Genomic DNA, 18312 nt, shown 5'->3' with positions numbered 1-18312 from the left:
GTAGCCTAATGCCATGGATGTACAAGGTAAAGGAAGACAGTGATTAGAGGCAGACATACAGTGAATAGTGTTCATCAGGTGTTCAAACTCTTAAAATTAAAATATAATTAATGGAATTGCTATTTTTGCCCGTTTTATGCCTAATAACCCAGACTGTCATGCTTTTAGATTTTTTTAAACCCACAAATTATAATACGCTCTATTTAAACAACCATTCCTACTTTTAATTTCCCTCAGTTCCATTTGTTGACTTTGCCTTATCTCTACATTTGTTAACAGTATCTAGTATTTATCTGTACGGAGGCAGACAGGATATAACCACCCTCCTGCAGTGCTCTTTGTTTAGCTTCTCTGTGTTTTACATAATGTAAAACAGACGAATGTCTGGATGTGGATTTCTTTTTTTAGATTAAAAAGCATTTATTGCTATGACAGGGCTTCAGTGTTTCAACTCTGTCTTGTATCTCACCTGATAAAACCTTTTTTTTATTACCTACGGTAAGTGAATTTCCTCCCTGTTGTCTTCCAGAGAGTCATGGGTTGTCACAGCTCCTGTATTATAAAATAGAGCAGAGACCTTTAGGCAGATCTGCTCTCGGGAGTCCTCTGTAAACTCTGATAGAAAATGGTGCGTCTAGAAAAAGTTATCACCACTTTGCATCTTCAGAATGATAAACAGTAGTGATGCAGATACCTGTGTGAGTGAAAGTTGCCTGGTTGTGCGGATGTTATCACCAGTGTAGACTTATAACAGGAATTAGCTGAAAGATGCTGATAAGAGGTAGTAAGGGCCTTCAGCGAGACCTGACGTTGACCCCCTCATTTCAGGTCGTGACCTCCCGAAGGCTTAATTTGAGCCAGGGGCCTCACTTAACATGATTGAGTGTTAAAGGGGAGAGAGCTGTGAAGAAGCTGCAGCCCGGACACTCCTTCACAGTAACACCACAGCGTATTGTCAAGGTCACAACGCTTTAGTTTCAGATTTATCCTTTAGCGTCACTTCTTATACTGCAACCATACGTGTGCAATTGTTTCAACTCTTGTCTGCTCCGATGCCGGCTAGAAGTTAACCATGACAATGCACCGTTTAGAAAACAGTGTGCACAGGACTGGTTTCACATTTTAGAGGGGTTTTGACGGAAGCGGAAGTTAAAGTAGGATGATCCTGATGTAATGGCATTTGAATGTGAGTTGAGAGCCTGCTTTGGCTTGGTATTTAGGTCATGGTTGCGTGGAGTCAACAGTGTTACTATAGGCTACAGCCAACCAACAAACCAACACTCTCACATTTTACCCACACACTAATTTAGAGATTTAATAATACAACATCAATTGGTCAATAAATAGTCATGAGATTGACTATTTTTGTTTAGTCATTTTAAGCAAACACCAAAATGCTAAATGTCAAATACAATAGTACACCAAAGATTTGTCATCTGATGTATATCCAGTTTTGCTAAGGTTTTCTTTTTGAGCTGTAAAAAGTATAAATTTTTGACCTATTGACTTGATCTGAAAACAGATACAGTACATGTATCTGTACGGTAGAGGATATTATACTGTGGTACAGACATTTGCTTTATAGGATCGTTAGGATATTTTAGTACACAGTAAGGCTGCTCAAGTCACTGTGAATAATGTCTTTCTTGCCAACTTAAGTCGACGTTGATACTAAAAGCCACTCAGGTGGGGTGAGGCTTCACTCGGGGTGAAAGCTGCTGTCTAATGCTGTTAGTACGTTGAAGATTTGGTAGCCATTAATCTCCTCTATACCTCATCAAAATAGACTTCACCTTGTGTCACCACATGACTTTCTCCTGTTCGTCATCAGTCCTGGGACTGATTTTATGTAACAACTATGTGAATAAACTGATGTTTGGATACTGAATCATACTAAAGGTTCACAGAATTAAATCTTATCTCATTAAAAACATTTATTATACCTAAATTAGCACATTTCTTAAAGGTTTGTTTTTGTTGTTGCTGAACAATAACAACAGTCTGTAGGATTGTAGGATTGATTTGAGTGTCAGTAGTATTGTACAGAGATAGAAGGGGAACTGGTCCTTCAGAGGGATATTCTCAGAGAAATATAAGATAAGAATTTTGTCAGTTCCTCTCAGAGCGCCTGAAGACAAAATGACTTTCAGATTGAAATCAAATGCGACGGCAAAGAAAGTACAAAAATGGGAAAACTTTTCAGAGATTGGACAAGCAGATAAAATCCTTTCTCTGCTTTCTGCAGAGTTCCACAGTATTTCTGTTTTATTTCAATCCTTAATTTTTAATATACCACCTTGCACCATACCGTATGTTTAGCAGAGTGTGTTTTACTGGCAGATTTAACAGGCAGTAATTTGAGAACGGGAGAGATTATGTCATGGCTCACTTGAATAACTATATACTTATGAATGACGCACTAAGCTCTGAGTTCTAAACGCAGAGCAAGTTGTGAATCATGGAAAATGGAACACATACTGACTTAGCAGCTTGTGTGTGGATGTTTAATAACTCCAGGTTTAGTGGATATTGAGTAGAACGTATTGACTAAGTAAAATAAATGTGTACCTATATTTGACATTGCACTTTTTACATGTATCCACTGACCAACAAGCTGTGGATCAGAAACACAGTACACAGGTGTATAGTTCATAATTTTCTGTAGAAAAAAACTTTTGTTACCTGTCATGTGGGTCTTTTCCACAGTTTGGTGATCTGTCAGGTGGTATGTCCATGTTATATGAAGAAGATGACACAGGCAGGCATCTCCACCTGTTTTTGTTCTTAATACAAACTCATATGTACAGTTGTAAGAAAAAGTATGTGAATTTTATGGTTTTCTGCATTATTTGTCATAAAATGTGATCTGAACCTCATCAAAGTCAAGAGCAAATATGATGTGGAGGTGTGGACTAGAGCTACTTTGACTGGCAAAAAACACTTTTTGAGTTTGCTCCACAAAAGAAGAATACGCTTATGTGAGCCCTGCCTCGCCAAAAGGAGATTTCAGAGAATCTACAATCAAGAATTGTTGATTAACATAAAGCTGGAAAGGGTTACAAAGTGATGTCAAAGACTCTAGAAATTCACCAGTTAGGCAAACAATCAAATAGAGACACTTTGGGACTGTGGCTACTCTACCTAGAAGGGCGCCCAGTCAAAATGAGCACAACTAACACTGATTAATGAGATTCAACCAACAACAAACAACCCAGAGTGACAGGCAAACATTTGAAGTCATCATTGGAACTGGCTAACATCTGCGTTCAGATGTAGGTAAAGCATTGAACAAGCAGTGTGTCTATGGCAGGACACCATGAAGAAAGCGGCCTCTTAAAAAGGACACTGCATATCATCATGAAAACATCTTCCCAATTGTAAAGTGTGGTGGAGGAAACATCATGAGGCCAGCTTGCAGAAAAACAAAATCGGCCTTCTGGAGTGGCAGAGTCAGAGCCCAGACCTCAATACAATAGAGCAATAGAACAATCTGAACCTTATTTCTGCCATTGTTTTATAAAAGGATTTCTGCTCTGTGAACAATACACAAGCATGGAAGATACAAAGTAAAGATTTCTCTCACACTGTTACTCAGATGAAATGAATCAGGAAATGACATCAGCAGCTTATATGAAGTTGTCCGACTCCCTTTTAGACTCATCAGGTTCACATTATTAGCTCACTATGGTATTTATGTGTCATGCTCATTAGTCATTACCTCAGAAATAATACAAGATACAAACTTTTTATATTGAAAACTGAACAAACCGATTTAGTGTCAACAGACAGAGCCATCTTTGGTTGCCTGTAAACTCCTCTCGAGTGCGGAGATGTTTGTATGGGTTACAGTACAGTTTACTTTTGTTACTAAATAACTACTAAAAATATTTACTGTCTGTCTTGTAGTCAGTAATCTTCATGAGGAACTATGAAAGGTGGGAATATAGTGCACTAAGTTGTCATTACTCATGGTGAAATATTGCAAATGTTAAGTAAGCTCACCACAGCGCCACAAGTTAGATTCTCTACTCTCTGTCCCACCATCCAGTATTTCCCACAGAATCAGATCATAATAATAGCTAAGGCTAAATCTTCCTGATTCTCTCATGATGCTTTAGCAATGCCAGCACTGGTTGAAACCTGGAAATATTAGACATAACTGGACAGCTAAATATTTTTGAAGGTGCAGAACTACACACTGTTTTGTCCCTGCACACACCAAACACGCAATTCCATGCAAAATTGCATAGTTACGTAATCAATTACAGTTACATCGTTGTTTTAGACTTTCTTCTTACATAACCAGCGAATACCAGCAGCTCACCACTTGCTAGTTTTGCAACGACCAACACATTTGTAGCTTCTGCATTTTGTGGCCCACTGCACATACACATTGTCACAGTGTCTCTCCCCATCGGCCTGACCTACACGTTTACACTCTGACAATATGACCTTGCGTTGGGATGATGTTATGCAAGCTCTTATAGCTTCTGGGAGTGATGTGCAGTTCAACAATTTTTTTTCTTATCAAGTTAGTCTACGTGAAATAATATTTTTGGTCCACTGGGGTCCACTAAGACAAATTAACAGCATGTTTGGTGTCACTCAGTCCTAATACATTCATGCTCTAATAACATTTAATCATTTTAAATCATGCTGAAAGCATTCATCCATCAATTTGCTACATATCTTACAATATTTATTGCAACTTTTGTTAGATTTGTTTGGGTGATTAAATGTTAAAATGACTCCTACACCCGTAATGATTAGAGCATGGGAAACAGATGACTGGTTTTGACAAGTGGTGTGTGACTGTGATGAGATAAGGTTATCTAGAAATTGGCTGCCTTTTTTGTGTAACCGTCAGCGTGAGTGATGCCAGCATATTGCGCTGGACATCCAGGAAGTTGCCTCTTCTCAGTCTGATGTCTTGTGCGTGTCTCTCCAGCTATGTCTGTCATAAACCTTTACTCCTAAGACAGCCGTTGAATTAATGACCTGCTACTTTATGCAGTTGTTCTCCAGGAACAAAAAGATTCGAAATACTGTTATCGATTGACCTTGTGATATGAACTCTTCAGGCCTGAGGGGTGGCTCTCGGCTTTATCTTTGGCGATCATTTAGCTCACTCTCATTTTCAGTCTGGCTGCCTGTTTGAGTGGCACAAGCCGTTGTTTGGCCTCCCACGTTGCAGTGTCCCTCCACTCTGATTTAGCTCAAGGGATTACTGATCCAAGTTGAGCAGGATTAATGGAGGAGCAGAAGGAATTTCCTTTGTGCCACAACAGCAAGAGATGAAGAGAGAACAGTGTATCTGTAATGTACCTAACATTTCGTTAAACATAAGAATGCCTGTTTAACTTCACACTAAGCTGGCTCATATTCTCAGCCTCTTGGTTTGTATGGTCTGCAGAAACTGAACTTTGCAGCTGGATGCTTTTTGCATAGTTATTTTGTGAAGGATCTTGTACCAAACAACCTGAAATTGGCCTGTCTCTGGTTTTGATTAAACTACTATGGCCTAATCTTTGCATTATGTTTTAGAACAAGTTCAAAACTCTGTATGGTGGAGTTGCGTGTATGTGGCCACGTATCGTACCTTCCATTTTCTGCTAAACCACAAGTGTTACACTTGAAATGCAGATTTGAATCTTGAGCTTGCAGAACACCTCTCTGTGTTCTTTGAAGGGAATACGTGGGCACTTGGGTTTTAGGAGTCCTCCAGTCAAATAATACCCGGAAAGGACGAGCCTGGTGGACAGTAGCTTTCCCAGCCTTTTGTGTTGGTCTCTAAACAAATTAGAGGGAGACAAAAACACTAGAGCGGAGCTTTGTTATTGAATTACATCTGACATGCTCCCCTGAGAGTAGAATTCACAGGATACTAAAAGGCTCAGGAGAACTACAACATGAACAAATTAGTTTGTTTTGTACTTATCTTGTAAAGGGACCGCCGGAAGGGAAAAAGGATTTAGAGGCAGTTTGGAAAAGTAGTGTATTACAGAGATGACCCACGGCTGTGGTTGTGTATCGTCCTTTATGGAGATTTAATATGTTTAACTTAGGTTTTCCTTTTTTTTTTTTAATCTCATTGTGAAAAACATGAAACATGTCTCAATGCAGCTCGTCCAGGCACAGTTGTCTGTTTTATTTTTGACCTGAGTGACATCCTCGGCATCTATTTATAGTATTATTATATATTATCTTCTCTGCTCTGCATTTACCTAAAATAGTTCAAACATTGTCTTGAGTTGGGTGACAAAATTAATATCACACTAATATCTGTAAGAAAGAAAGATAAGAGAAATAATTAGCCTTTGTCAAAAGGTGATAAAAATCTATCTACAAATTAACACTTTCTATTGCTTGTTAACTTAGCCAGGCTAGCAGTTTCCACATATTTACAGCGCTAAGCTAAGCTAACTGGCTCCTGGCTGTACCTTTTATTTATTAGAGTGGGATTGAACTTCTTAGCATGAATACGCTTATTTCCCACTGTTTAAGGTGTAAACAGGGAGGCAATTAGCTTAGCTTAGCATAAAGGCTTCGAACAAACTGCCAAATGAAGTTGTTTTACGTGGGTCACAAGCTTTTAAAGTTTGCTAACAAACAGCCGTGGGGCACAGTGACACAGCCCTAGGTTCCAGTTTGTATGCTAAGCTAGGTTGAACAGAGACATGAAGGTGGCCTATAGCTGAAAGGTTTTTTTCTGAACAAATTCCCCTGAGCACTTAAAGACATTAAAGCTTTTTTTGCTTAAGATTTGGTCTTTTGCCATTTCTCCATTTACCAGCTGGTAGCAGGACGGTATTGAACCATGCTGGACTTGCTTACTACAAGTTTCCAGTTCATGTTCATGGCGACTTCATCCCACTCGCAGCTGCCTCTCATCCGCTGGTTGTGCCCTGAAGACACAAAAGAAGAAAAAAACCCGTATAATCAATCTTTCATGAGGACATTATCACCAACTTGGAACTTGCATGCCTCTCGTTTCTTGTTCAGAAGCGGCACAAGTCGGCGCGGCCTCTCTTAGATTGGTGATATTTTCCACGAGCGGCGCTCGTGCTGTGGTACAATGTTGTCATCAGGGAGCCGGCGTTTCTTAAAGCAACCGGGGTCAGACACGGATCTCTGTGGAAACGCTCATCCCCTCCGTGCTCGTGGAGTTGTGGGTTAGCTGAGTCGTCATCGCCTGGAAGGTGATTTCACTGAACTGAATTTCCTCTTTGAGGTTTCCTGTGGTGAAGGCAATTGTGATGTTGCTGCTATGAGAAAACAACACTCAGTTTCTAAGGAAACACTCGAAGCAGTGAGTGCACAGGCCTCATTTGCGACACCACAGGCAAATTTACTAGTCATCTAGTGATTGTAGCCCTCCTTCATGAAACTGCATGGCTTCGTTGGTGCCTAGTAAACCCTCTCCTGTGCTGTCAAGATGTTTCTGGGTGTGTGTCTGTCCCTCTGTCTGTGTTTGTGGTGGTTAAACGCCTGTTGTTCAGCGAGTTCACTGCTTTTAAACATAAAAGGCTTAAAAGGTGTTAGAGGAAATGAACCGTAGCCACCTTTTTTTTTTTTTTTTCATATTACAAAACTTAACAGGGCAGCAGAAGGAAGAGGTCAAATCTGTCACGCTCTGCAGACATATGGACACATATTTGTATCTGTCAACCACCGAGATGTTTCAGCGTGACAAACAAAAAGCATGGTTCTCGTCAAACCATGAAAACCCCTTCTCTTTTGTTTCACTCCTCATCGTGCACAAAAGAAGTGCTCACACCACATTACAGGCACTAGGCCACACCTAACGAATCTGTGAGCCATTTCCTTTACGTGAAGAATAAACTGTGAGGTGAATGAGGCTACAATTATGTGAGTGTGTTGACTCCCTTCCTATGTGGGTGGTCAAGACAGGAAGCAGACTGTGCGTTCACTCTGAGCCGAGACAAACAAAACCTAGTCACAACTTCCACATTTCTTCATCAAGTGGCTGCTCCTGGCATTCGTGCAGCATCTTGCTGAAGACAAACGTTCGGCTCAAACTGCAGATAGTAAATGAAACCTTATCAATGTTGCGAAGCAGAAGGTGGAGATGGAAGAGTTAGACGAGATCACTCAAAGAACGTGTGGTCTGTATTATTCTAATATCTAATAATACCAGCAATCAAAGGATATACATATAAGGAGACATTTGTCTCCCAAATCGAGCTTTGAGTCACAGTGCCAGACTCTCACCCTGCTGACAGCCCTCTGATGAGGATTCTGGATCAAGCTCCACATCATCCACGCTGCCCACTAGAGTAGACTGGGACAAAATGACTGGTTTCTGTTGTTAGGTGTCTTCTTCACACTCAGCGTTTGTATCTGTTTGTGCTGCCACAACTGCTTTCCGTGCCTTGTGGTTTTAACTGGCTGCTTTGGTCTTTCATGACAGCCAAAAGTGTCTCTGCGTTTGCTATCGTTCTTCACACTGCACTGTCTGGAAAAAGGCCACATGAAGGTGGAGTTGGAATGAGATAAAATGGCAAATGTTTTTACATAAATTTTAACTGAATATGTCCTTAGATTTCTGATTGCTGGTTGTTTAGACATTATGAACTTTGGACTTGCAGAAGTAGTGATGGAGGCTTTTCACATTTTATGATCTATGTAGGTAGATTAATAAAAAATAATCCACAGAATTATAAATAATTTGGTTTTTAGACAACACTAACTGGTTTGTGTCAGTAACAACTGTCATGTATATACCAGCATTATGCAGAACATCCAGTGATTCTGGTGGGCTTTTTTATTTGTTTTACTAGAAAAGATGATTTTCTAATACTGTCACACAGATGAAAATAAACTAAGGGCAACAATAAAGTTGATATATGTTTCTATGCAGGAATCCTCTTTTCTACACTGGTGTTTGGTCCGGCCTGCGGCTTCATCCTTGGCTCTGTCTGCACTAAATTCTACGTGGATGCGATCTTCATTGACACCAGTCAGTAAAATATTTCTTCAGTGTTTCATTACCACGTGTGTTTCTCTGTGTTTATGGTTTATTGACTTCTGCTTTGCTCTCTACAGGTAAGCTGAAAATCACTCCAGATGACCCGCGGTGGATCGGGGCCTGGTGGGCAGGCTTCCTCCTGTGCGGTGTCTTACTTTTTTCTTCAGCTCTCTTAATGTTTGGCTTCCCTCAGTCGCTGCCAACCAAGGGGAAAGAAGAGGGGGTAGAAAGCGAGCAGGTTATGCTTCCTCCCTCTCTCAGTCCAGACTACGAGACTCCAAAGCCCAGCAATGGAGTTGTACAAAACCATGAGCCTGTCAACAGCCCCACCTGCTGTCAGCAACTCAGGGGTGAGTGTGCAAGAGCCAGTGTAGAACTGTAGAACTGGCACTGTAGTTCATTCATGTAAGGAAAATCCACATGCACTCAAATGTAAAATATTTGAATGAATGAATGCAGCATATAGTAGTGTATAGTTATTTTTTTAATTATTTATGTTTATATTAAAATATTAAAATATGAGGCTGTTGGGAAGAGTTGTGGGTTAGCCGAGTCGTCATGGTAGTAAAAGTTCTACTCAACAAATTTGCTATTGCCTCATTAACTTTAAACTCAATTTCAGTTAATTAAAAAAATCACTCAAATTAGTCTGTTTTACACAAATGTAGAAAAAAAAGAAAAATATTTTATGATTTCATTTGATGTTTTTTATTTCTGTTCTCTGATTAAACAAATATAATTGAGTAACAGAGGGATACCATCTATAGTTAATTATAATGGTTGTCCTTCTTACTTCTTTATCACTAGTGATCCCCAAGGTGACCAAGCATCTCCTGTCAAACCCTGTGTTCACCTGCATCATCCTGGCGGCCTGTATGGAGATCGCTGTCGTGGCTGGTTTTGCAGCGTTTCTTGGGAAATATCTCGAGCAGCAGTTCAACCTCACCACCACCTCAGCGAACCAGCTGCTAGGTCCGAGCGTGTTCAGAGCAAAAGTGCACACACATGCATGGTCATATAGATTTTTTGTATGAAAGTATAATGAAGCTGGTTTTCATTTCACTCCTAGGTATGACAGCCATCCCATGTGCATGTTTGGGGATCTTCATGGGGGGCCTGCTGGTGAAGAAGCTGAACCTGTCGGCGCTGGGAGCTATCCGCATGGCCATGCTGGTCAACCTGATTTCCACTGCCTGCTATGTCTCCTTTCTTTTCCTGGGCTGCGACACGGGACCTGTGGCAGGAGTGACAGCTAAATATGGCAACGAGTAAGAAAGAAGCTTCAGTTTATGTGTATTTAGCGCGGCATATAGGTTAAAGCAGTGATAGTGAGCTTATCAACTGAAGAAGAAAGCAGGAATAAATATCTACTACACAGATATGTCATATTTCTTACTGTTAACATTATTGAAATGAAACAACCAACACTTAAGTATCCTAATTTTATTGGATTTGTTTACAGAGGTTTACTAACCAAAACACTTTTCATGATATCACTCTGATGTAAAAGTGACTTTATTTCTTGTTCAGCTGCAGCCGTGTGCAATATCATCATGCTGTCTCAAAGTTCTCTGGTTTCAAGACGTTTAACTTCCTGCACAACTTGTCTTATGATGAGATTTTCTGGTTCTGCTGAGTCTAAGGTCGTGACAGAGCTGCCTATTGTAAAAACAAACCAATCGCATGCTTCATCAGCAGTTCAGAACAGATTGTCATTGATGCAATATAAGATGAAAGAATTGAATCCCAGGAGGAAATTAGGTCAATTCAGCACGAACTGAAAACCACGATTCAGCAGAGGAAGCTAAACTCTAGAAGACAATCAACAAACTATAGATAACAATCACGCTATTATACGCACTTAGCAATTTAATTTTCTTGAGAGTGAAAGAAACTCTTTGTTAACATTTGCGTCCCAACATAAAGACGAAGACTTTATTGCGAGTCTAAATGTTTAAATAAAAATTCTTATCACTGCCAGTCACTGGGGCACATCAGGCTTACTTTTTATTCAAATAACTTAGTTTCATCTCATCGAGTCTATAAAAAGATTTTCAATTCAGAAAGTGGCCTTGTGGTCCCAAAGGCTGCACAGGCTGAATATAAATGCTGCACACTTCGCTGAACCAGTCAGCAGAGCGATTAAAGCGTTTCAGAGCAAAATTGTTATGCAGCTGGACGTTTTATTCACTGTTGTATTGATCAACTGGTCGACTACTGGCTACTTGCTGTTTTATATGTATCTGCTTTTCTGTTTTTCTGGTTTCATAAGTTAAAATAGATCCAACTTTACCACTAACATCAATTAATTCATGTTGTCTAGAGCAGGAAATCCTTTGACTTGTCTTCTTTAGATAGTTGATCCACTAAGTATAATATAAAACACTTGACAGATTACTGATACTTAGCATTATAGGCACACTTTGGTCTCCACCAAGGAAGCATAACAGCTTGATAGCCAGGCTCCTTTATTCCTTGTCAGTTCAGTGTGAAAGCAGTATTTTCGTCTGTATGGTTTTCCTGGGGTGTCTTGAGGCTTTTACTACTCTCCCATTTGGTAACTTGAAGTCAACCTGCTCCAGAGCGGGTCAGCTGTGCAGTGCAGTTTCCATGGAGATGTTAAAAGTGAATGAGAGCACCGTAGTACTGTGTAACTGAAAAAAGGCCTCTTCGATTTTGTTTGTGCCTTGTCCAGACGGTTTGTACGTACAGCGAGGGCGGATGCTCATGTTTATCTGTGTCTCTGTTCAGGACACTCCGGGTGGGCGAGAAACCAGAAGCTCAGTGCATCAGTCACTGCAACTGCTTCACCTCTTCCATCAGCCCTGTCTGCGGCTCGAACGGTGTCACCTACCTGTCGGCTTGCTTCGCTGGCTGCAACCGACATGGGAGCAATCACACCAAGTCAAGCGTCTCTCAGGTCTGTACTCAGCAATTGCCTCATGACATATCATTTCAAATAAGAACCCTCGGATCTCATCTCTGCAAGGGATGTTTTTATCTAAATGTACCCCAGAACAAAGCTTTTATATTCTCAAGTAGAAGCACTAAATATATGCTGTAACATGTGATTTAAGTATAAAAGTTTGAAACTTTACTTTACTTGTCTTTTTTTCTGCACAGAATCTGACAGAATGTGCTTGTATATCCGCTGAGAATGAATCTGCCACAGCTGTTCCAGGGAAATGTCCAATGCCAGGCTGCCAGGAGGCGTTTCTCATCTTCCTATGTGTGATCTGTGCCTGCAGCTTGGTTGGAGCCATGGCCCAGACTCCCTCTGTCATCATTCTGATCAGGTACATTTCGCAGATAGGTGCCATAGGTAGGAGCATGCAGTATTTGAGATGGAAAATAAAACATGGTTATTTACTCTGTCTTTCTTTGTTTTTCTCTGAAGGACCGTGAGCCCTGAACTGAAATCATACGCACTCGGAGTGTTGTTTCTTTTGTTACGACTCCTCGGTAAGAAAAAATGTCAAAAGATGACACGTTAATTTTAGATGCTGTGAGTCTGTCAGAGACACAGAAAGAAATGTTTTTCCTCAAATCACTAACAAAATGATTTCATATTTATGTTGCCAATGTCAGATATGAGATATTATAAAGAAAAGATTCACAACATTAAAGTTGTAGAGAACTTTTTAAGGCTATCAATTAATATATGCTGCCAGGAGCTAGTTAGCATAGCCTAGCCTCAAAACTGGGAACTGAGTAACCCCGGATTATCGATGTTATCATCGAAGTATTCCTTTACGAATGATTCGAATGTTGAAGCCTTTAAATTGGTGTGTAGAAGTGGAACAGTTACGTAACCTGTATTTAATCAGGCTGGCTCCCTGAGATCGAGAGCACTTTTGCAACAGACCTGAGAACAGTAGGAGAAAGAAGAAGAAAGAAATCCACACACACTGAAAGCACACACTGTGTTACTGACGATCTAATCCATCACTAAATAGATGCAAAGTTAACAGTTTAAAATCAGACAGACTTTTAAGGACAGAGTAAGGCGCCTTAGTAAGGCTTTGAACAGCTTTGACACCTGCACCTCTGTCTTCGTACGTGCATTAAAAAGTTAGCTGGATAATATTGTTTACAGTTTGATCCCAGATCTGCTGGTTCTGCAGAAGTCGTGTCGAGCTTCTTGTCCTTGCAGCATACCCACAACCACAAATATACTCAGGAGCAGGTTTTTTCCCATGTTTAGTGAGTGTAAACAACAAGACATTTGGATTTAAACAGCACTGGAACAGGTAATTCATCCAACTATGAATGATCATGAGATGATAATAAGTAAGTTTGCGAGAATGAATGAGATAGAACTGTGAGACAGCAGAATTCATACAAGAGGGATTGTATCACTTGAACTACTCATCTGCTCCACAATAAAGAATCCTCTGTTGTCTTGTGTCTGTTTTTCCACACGTCTGTTTCATCTAAAAAGGGATCTAATTGATCTGAAGCCTCTTACAATCACAGGACTAATGATACACAGGCGGAATATTTGCAGAATGTTCTCGTAACTCGCACCTGTTCCCAGATTCATTTTAGATTTTTCTGAATGTAATGCGGAGATGTTACAAAAGATGTTTACACCATCAGATCAGTGAACGTGCAGTTGTGTTGCTGGTAAAGATTCATATTTGTCATCTGCTTTTTGCCTCCTTCTTTTACTTGTTCGTCGCCCTCCAGCTGAAGCTCTCGCTCTGTTGGGGTGAAAACATGTTCTGTTGCTCATCTTTTGATATAGCTGGTGGAAAATCTGCTGATCATGGCTACAGGTGTTGTTTTATATGGTCTATCATACAGTAATCGCATTCGACACAACCTAACATACCCATAAAACCTTATTCAGGAACATTCAGCATTACTCATTTGATCCTGGATCTGTCAAGTGATGTACCAAAACCGGACCCAGGTCTGGTGTGCAGTGTGTATTCAGAATACATTTTCCTCTGTTTGATGTATTTTTTTCTCATGAAAACTGTGTTTCTGTTTTACAGGATTCATCCCTCCTCCTCTCATCTTTGGTGCTGGGATAGACTCTACTTGCCTTTTCTGGAGTTCAGAGTGCGGCAGTAAAGGTGCTTGTCTACTATATGACAACGTTTCTTACAGGCACCTTTACGTAAGCCTTGCCATCATCCTCAAGGGGGTCGCCTTCCTCCTGTACACCACCACATGGTACTGCTTACGCAGGAACTACAAGAAGTACATCAAAAGTCATGAAGACCATTTGACACCGACTCAGTTTTACCCGTCTCTCGCGGATGGCCCCAAACTAGTCGACCGGACAAAGTTTATATATAACCTAGAGGACCATGAGTTTTGTGAAAACATGGAGTCAGTTTTATAGTTCGTAACACATGAAGAGGACAACGTGGGCCTTCGCCTTCTCTCAAAGGACTATTTATGATTTTGTTTTTGAAAGGATAAAGCAAATGTTTTGGATAAAGGCAATCTATTTATTGTCCTGTTGAAGTCAGAGGACAGGGGGCCCCCCTCACTTATATATGCATCCTCTGTAAACTTTCAAAAGGGTCCATTTTAGTTACGTTCGTAACAGCGAGGTGTTGCTGTGTTGACTTGGTGGTAGAAGACCTCTACAGTACTGCCTGGATCACTCCTACCTGATTATTAGCGAGTGGACACGATGCTACTACTACTATAGTTGCCATATTTAGGCCTGTCATGATTCCAGTGATCTGTGGGAAACATGACAGCTTCCTCTCAGTCAGTGCACTGTGTGTTCTGTCTGTCACTCTCTCACAAATGAGATTTCTATGATGAAAAGTTCGAGTGGTTCTTCGGTTATTCATATTTAAAAGTTGCCAAGTGTTTACAGACTTTAATTAGTTTATCTATTAGAAAGCAGGAAGGTTGGTCATGAAAGAGAACAGAAACAACCTGGGTTATCATGGTGGCCTGTTAAGTGTCAGAGCTAGTGTTTTCATGTCATCATGCACTGTTCAGTTTCTTGTTCTCCTGCTGGATCATAAGCAGGTTTTTGATACTTCGTAGACTAGACTGTGAAGTCTCGTATCATAGATGCAAATGTGCAATTCTTAGCAGATACATCGGTGTTTATTACTAGTCTCGTGTCAGACTGCAGGTTTTGTTTTTTCACTGTAGGAGTTTGTGTCATTACCATGTTTGTTTTGACGTCTGCAGCCTAATATGTCTTAATAAGGGATTATTCAAATAAGAATGTTAATTATATTTTCTTTTTGACTTTTGCACATAGTGGAAAAGCAAAGGAAAAAAAATCAAGAGTAATATTTTTTATGTGTCAAGTAAAAGAGATTAGGAGCATTAACCATGTTTCCTTAGGCCCAGAACGTTTCATTAGATTGTGTTTGGAAGGACAGTATAAATTTATATTTAGTCTAATGGTCTGAGATGTGTGTGTCTGATGTCACTAAAGATTTGGGACAATTCATAGGAGTATGTTGCATATTGAGTCTAATCAAAACACAATCTGTATCTTCAGGCAAACACTTTAGATAATGGTTGCAGAAAAGTTACTGGAGGCTGCTTCTGCAAGGTCAAGCAAAGTGAACAACACTGAATTTATTCTACAGACGACCTGATACTCTGCAGTTGCAGTTTTGACATTGTCCCTTTTCTTACACTTTTGTATGGCAACATATCATTTATTTTATTCTGGAAATAAATTTTTTTCAGAAAACTAAGAACAACTGGAGCATTTTCTTTTGTATATTTTAAAGAGCTGCCGGGTACCGTGGCTTTGCATCATATTTGACGTGATTTTCTGTCATAAACAACATAAACCTAGCTGAATAATAACAAAACGAAAGACATGCAGGCCTATAGCAGAAACTATTTTACCACAACTAGTTTGCACACATATCAGGAGTCATAATCAGCTACTGAAATCAGGAACTCTTTAAGCTTTAATGAGTCTCATTAAACTATTGAAGTGCCATAAAGGAAACAGCATTAACTTTTCTGCTATTTCCACTCATCATACTTTTCAATGTTGTGATGTAGCTACTAAGTGCTCACTCAGTAAGATGTTGACCCACGAATTTAATGGACCACACAAGTCTAAAGATTTCTCATATTTTGATTTGCACAGCAGATTCACAACTTTTAGTTTAGCTTTTAACTCTTAACATTTGCTCATTATTTAGTATAAGTCATTGTTAAATAATTCCCAGAACTAATTCTCTTGATTTATTTTTAGCCACCACCCAAAATCAAAATCTTGCCAAGGCCAAGACATCCTGCCTTGTCTCGAGAAACACTGCATACTACACTTCCCATAATGCAATAATATACTACAGTATAGAAGTATTACACCAAACTGTGCTCTTCATGTAAGCAAAACTGAACTTCAGCAATGCTTTTAAGTTCAAGTTGTGACGGTAACATTTTGGCCACATAAGCAATATTTAAAATTCAACAAGAACAAAGGAGATGACATTTCATCCAACGAAGAGATCGCTAAATATTTCAAAAGGTCTCCTTCTAGGTCACAACAAAGCAACTGTCACACACCGTCACAGAGCCAATTAGTGGCTGACCTGTCTCTGCAGCTGCAGCAGCGTGTCAAAGGCTGGTTTTGGTGTGCAGCAGAGACTGATCAGAGAAACGTGCCCTTGCATGGAAATAAAGACTAAAAATGCACCAGGGTGAAGGGAAGTCTTTTTACAGTTTAAACCTGCTGCACATTAATAAGCTGTTTTTTTAGTGCAAAGAGGTCATGAAAGTAGTACAAGCATTTATTGGGGCACTTCTTCCTCTGCTCATCCTGCTGGACTGGAATAAATCACATAGTTTCATTCAATCACACATCTCACAGGGGTAAAATAAATAATTCATAAGTTGCAAACAATAAATAATAAATCATAACTTTATTCAAAAAGTACGTTTTTGGCTCGTTTTCTGAAGCAGCAACAGAATGAGCCTCTTATGAAAACAACATGTCATAGTTATTAACATTTCTAAGCACTTGTGGATTGAAGTTCTGAGCAGTGACAGTGTATTGTGTGTTTCTGCGTGTGTGTGTGTGTGTGTGTCTGTGTGTGTGTGTGTGTGGTTCTACAGTCTAATAATAGCTCAATGACATCCTTCAACAAGACAAAAAAAGCCTGTGTTTGACAACATCTACGGTATCAGCAGCATCTGTCTCAGTTAACAGATTCTCTGATACGCACCTCACTCCTGATGCTCATCACATCAAAGAGCCACAGACGACACAGCGAGTCTCCAGGAACGCGTCCTTGTTGAAAGTCAACACACACACACATATACACACACACACACACACACACACACTCCAAAAATTCTACCAATCTCGAAATAGAAGCTGCTGCAGGCAAGAGTTTTTCTCTTTTAGTTAAGAGGCATCAATTAGCCTAATGGGTGCTTTAGCAGAATGAACTGTTACACAACAAGCCCAGCAGAAAAAATACAGCAATAAAAACTTAATGGAGCTTTGACTTGTGTCATTCACACACAGGCCAGAGATATATGTTGTGTGTTTAGGAGAATGTGAAGCGACAGGGTTCCACCTGCTGAATTTCATGCTATTTATTTTTAACAGTAACATCAAAAATGTCCAAATCTGTTTGACAAATGTTCAGATTAAGAGTAAAATGGGCTGATTTCAACCACCTTATACTCTGACAGGAGGTTAATCCATAAATAATACACCATATGTAAGGATTTTTATAAGAATCAACATTTTATTTTTTATTAGGGAGAGCACTTCAGTAAATGTACTTAGATACTTTACAGCATTAACAATGTTTACACTGCTTTTAGATGTATTTGACATAATATATATATATATTTTTTTTTTTTTTTGAAGTGACCCCAGACTTTTTAAAGATAGTATAAACAGTTGGAAATATGTTGATGTCAAAGCACATTAGTGTTTATGAAATGCAGAATATACAGTTTTGATAATGAATAAACATTAGATAGTATTAATATAATTATGAGTCATTATGTGCACTGTCAAAGTCCCAGCTGCACTTTTCACTTTATGTAAATTGGTTGTTTATCCGTGTCCATTAAATATAGCTGGGTGGATAATATATGTATGAAACTTCAAACCAGACGAAGCGAAAACTTTGGCAACATCGAACCAAGGATGTGGCTAAAATGTTCCCACACACAGTAACTTCATTAAAATGTTCACATGTCACTGCTCAACCACGCTTTTATTTAAGCAGTAATTAGTGATTTCTAATGTAAATGGTGCTTTTGTTTGTCTTTGCTGAAGCTCCAACATTTCCCATGCTCGAGGTGTAGCATGCATCAAAGAGTAAACATGCCGAGTTAGCTTTTTCAGGATA

General features: G+C 39.6%; 1 protein-coding gene across 1 annotated transcript in view; it reads left to right on the top strand.

Annotated features, from left to right (window-relative positions):
• slco3a1 (solute carrier organic anion transporter family, member 3A1) overlaps positions 1–15672 on the top strand; it is a 28589-nt gene extending 12917 nt beyond the window's left edge. The window contains exons 3-10 of the mRNA XM_026365868.1: positions 8882–8980; positions 9067–9339; positions 9797–9961; positions 10059–10257; positions 11741–11909; positions 12113–12285; positions 12387–12451; positions 13990–15672. Coding sequence (XP_026221653.1) covers positions 8882–8980; positions 9067–9339; positions 9797–9961; positions 10059–10257; positions 11741–11909; positions 12113–12285; positions 12387–12451; positions 13990–14342 — 1496 coding nt within the window. The 3' untranslated portion in view covers positions 14343–15672. The remainder of the gene's footprint in view (positions 1–8881; positions 8981–9066; positions 9340–9796; positions 9962–10058; positions 10258–11740; positions 11910–12112; positions 12286–12386; positions 12452–13989) is intronic.
• The last annotated feature ends 2640 nt before the right edge of the window (positions 15673–18312 follow it).

This window comes from Anabas testudineus, chromosome 6 (assembly GCF_900324465.2).
Source record: "Anabas testudineus chromosome 6, fAnaTes1.2, whole genome shotgun sequence".
NCBI classification, from domain to species: domain Eukaryota; kingdom Metazoa; phylum Chordata; class Actinopteri; order Anabantiformes; family Anabantidae; genus Anabas; species Anabas testudineus.
This window is presented reverse-complemented; position numbering and strand designations above follow the sequence as displayed.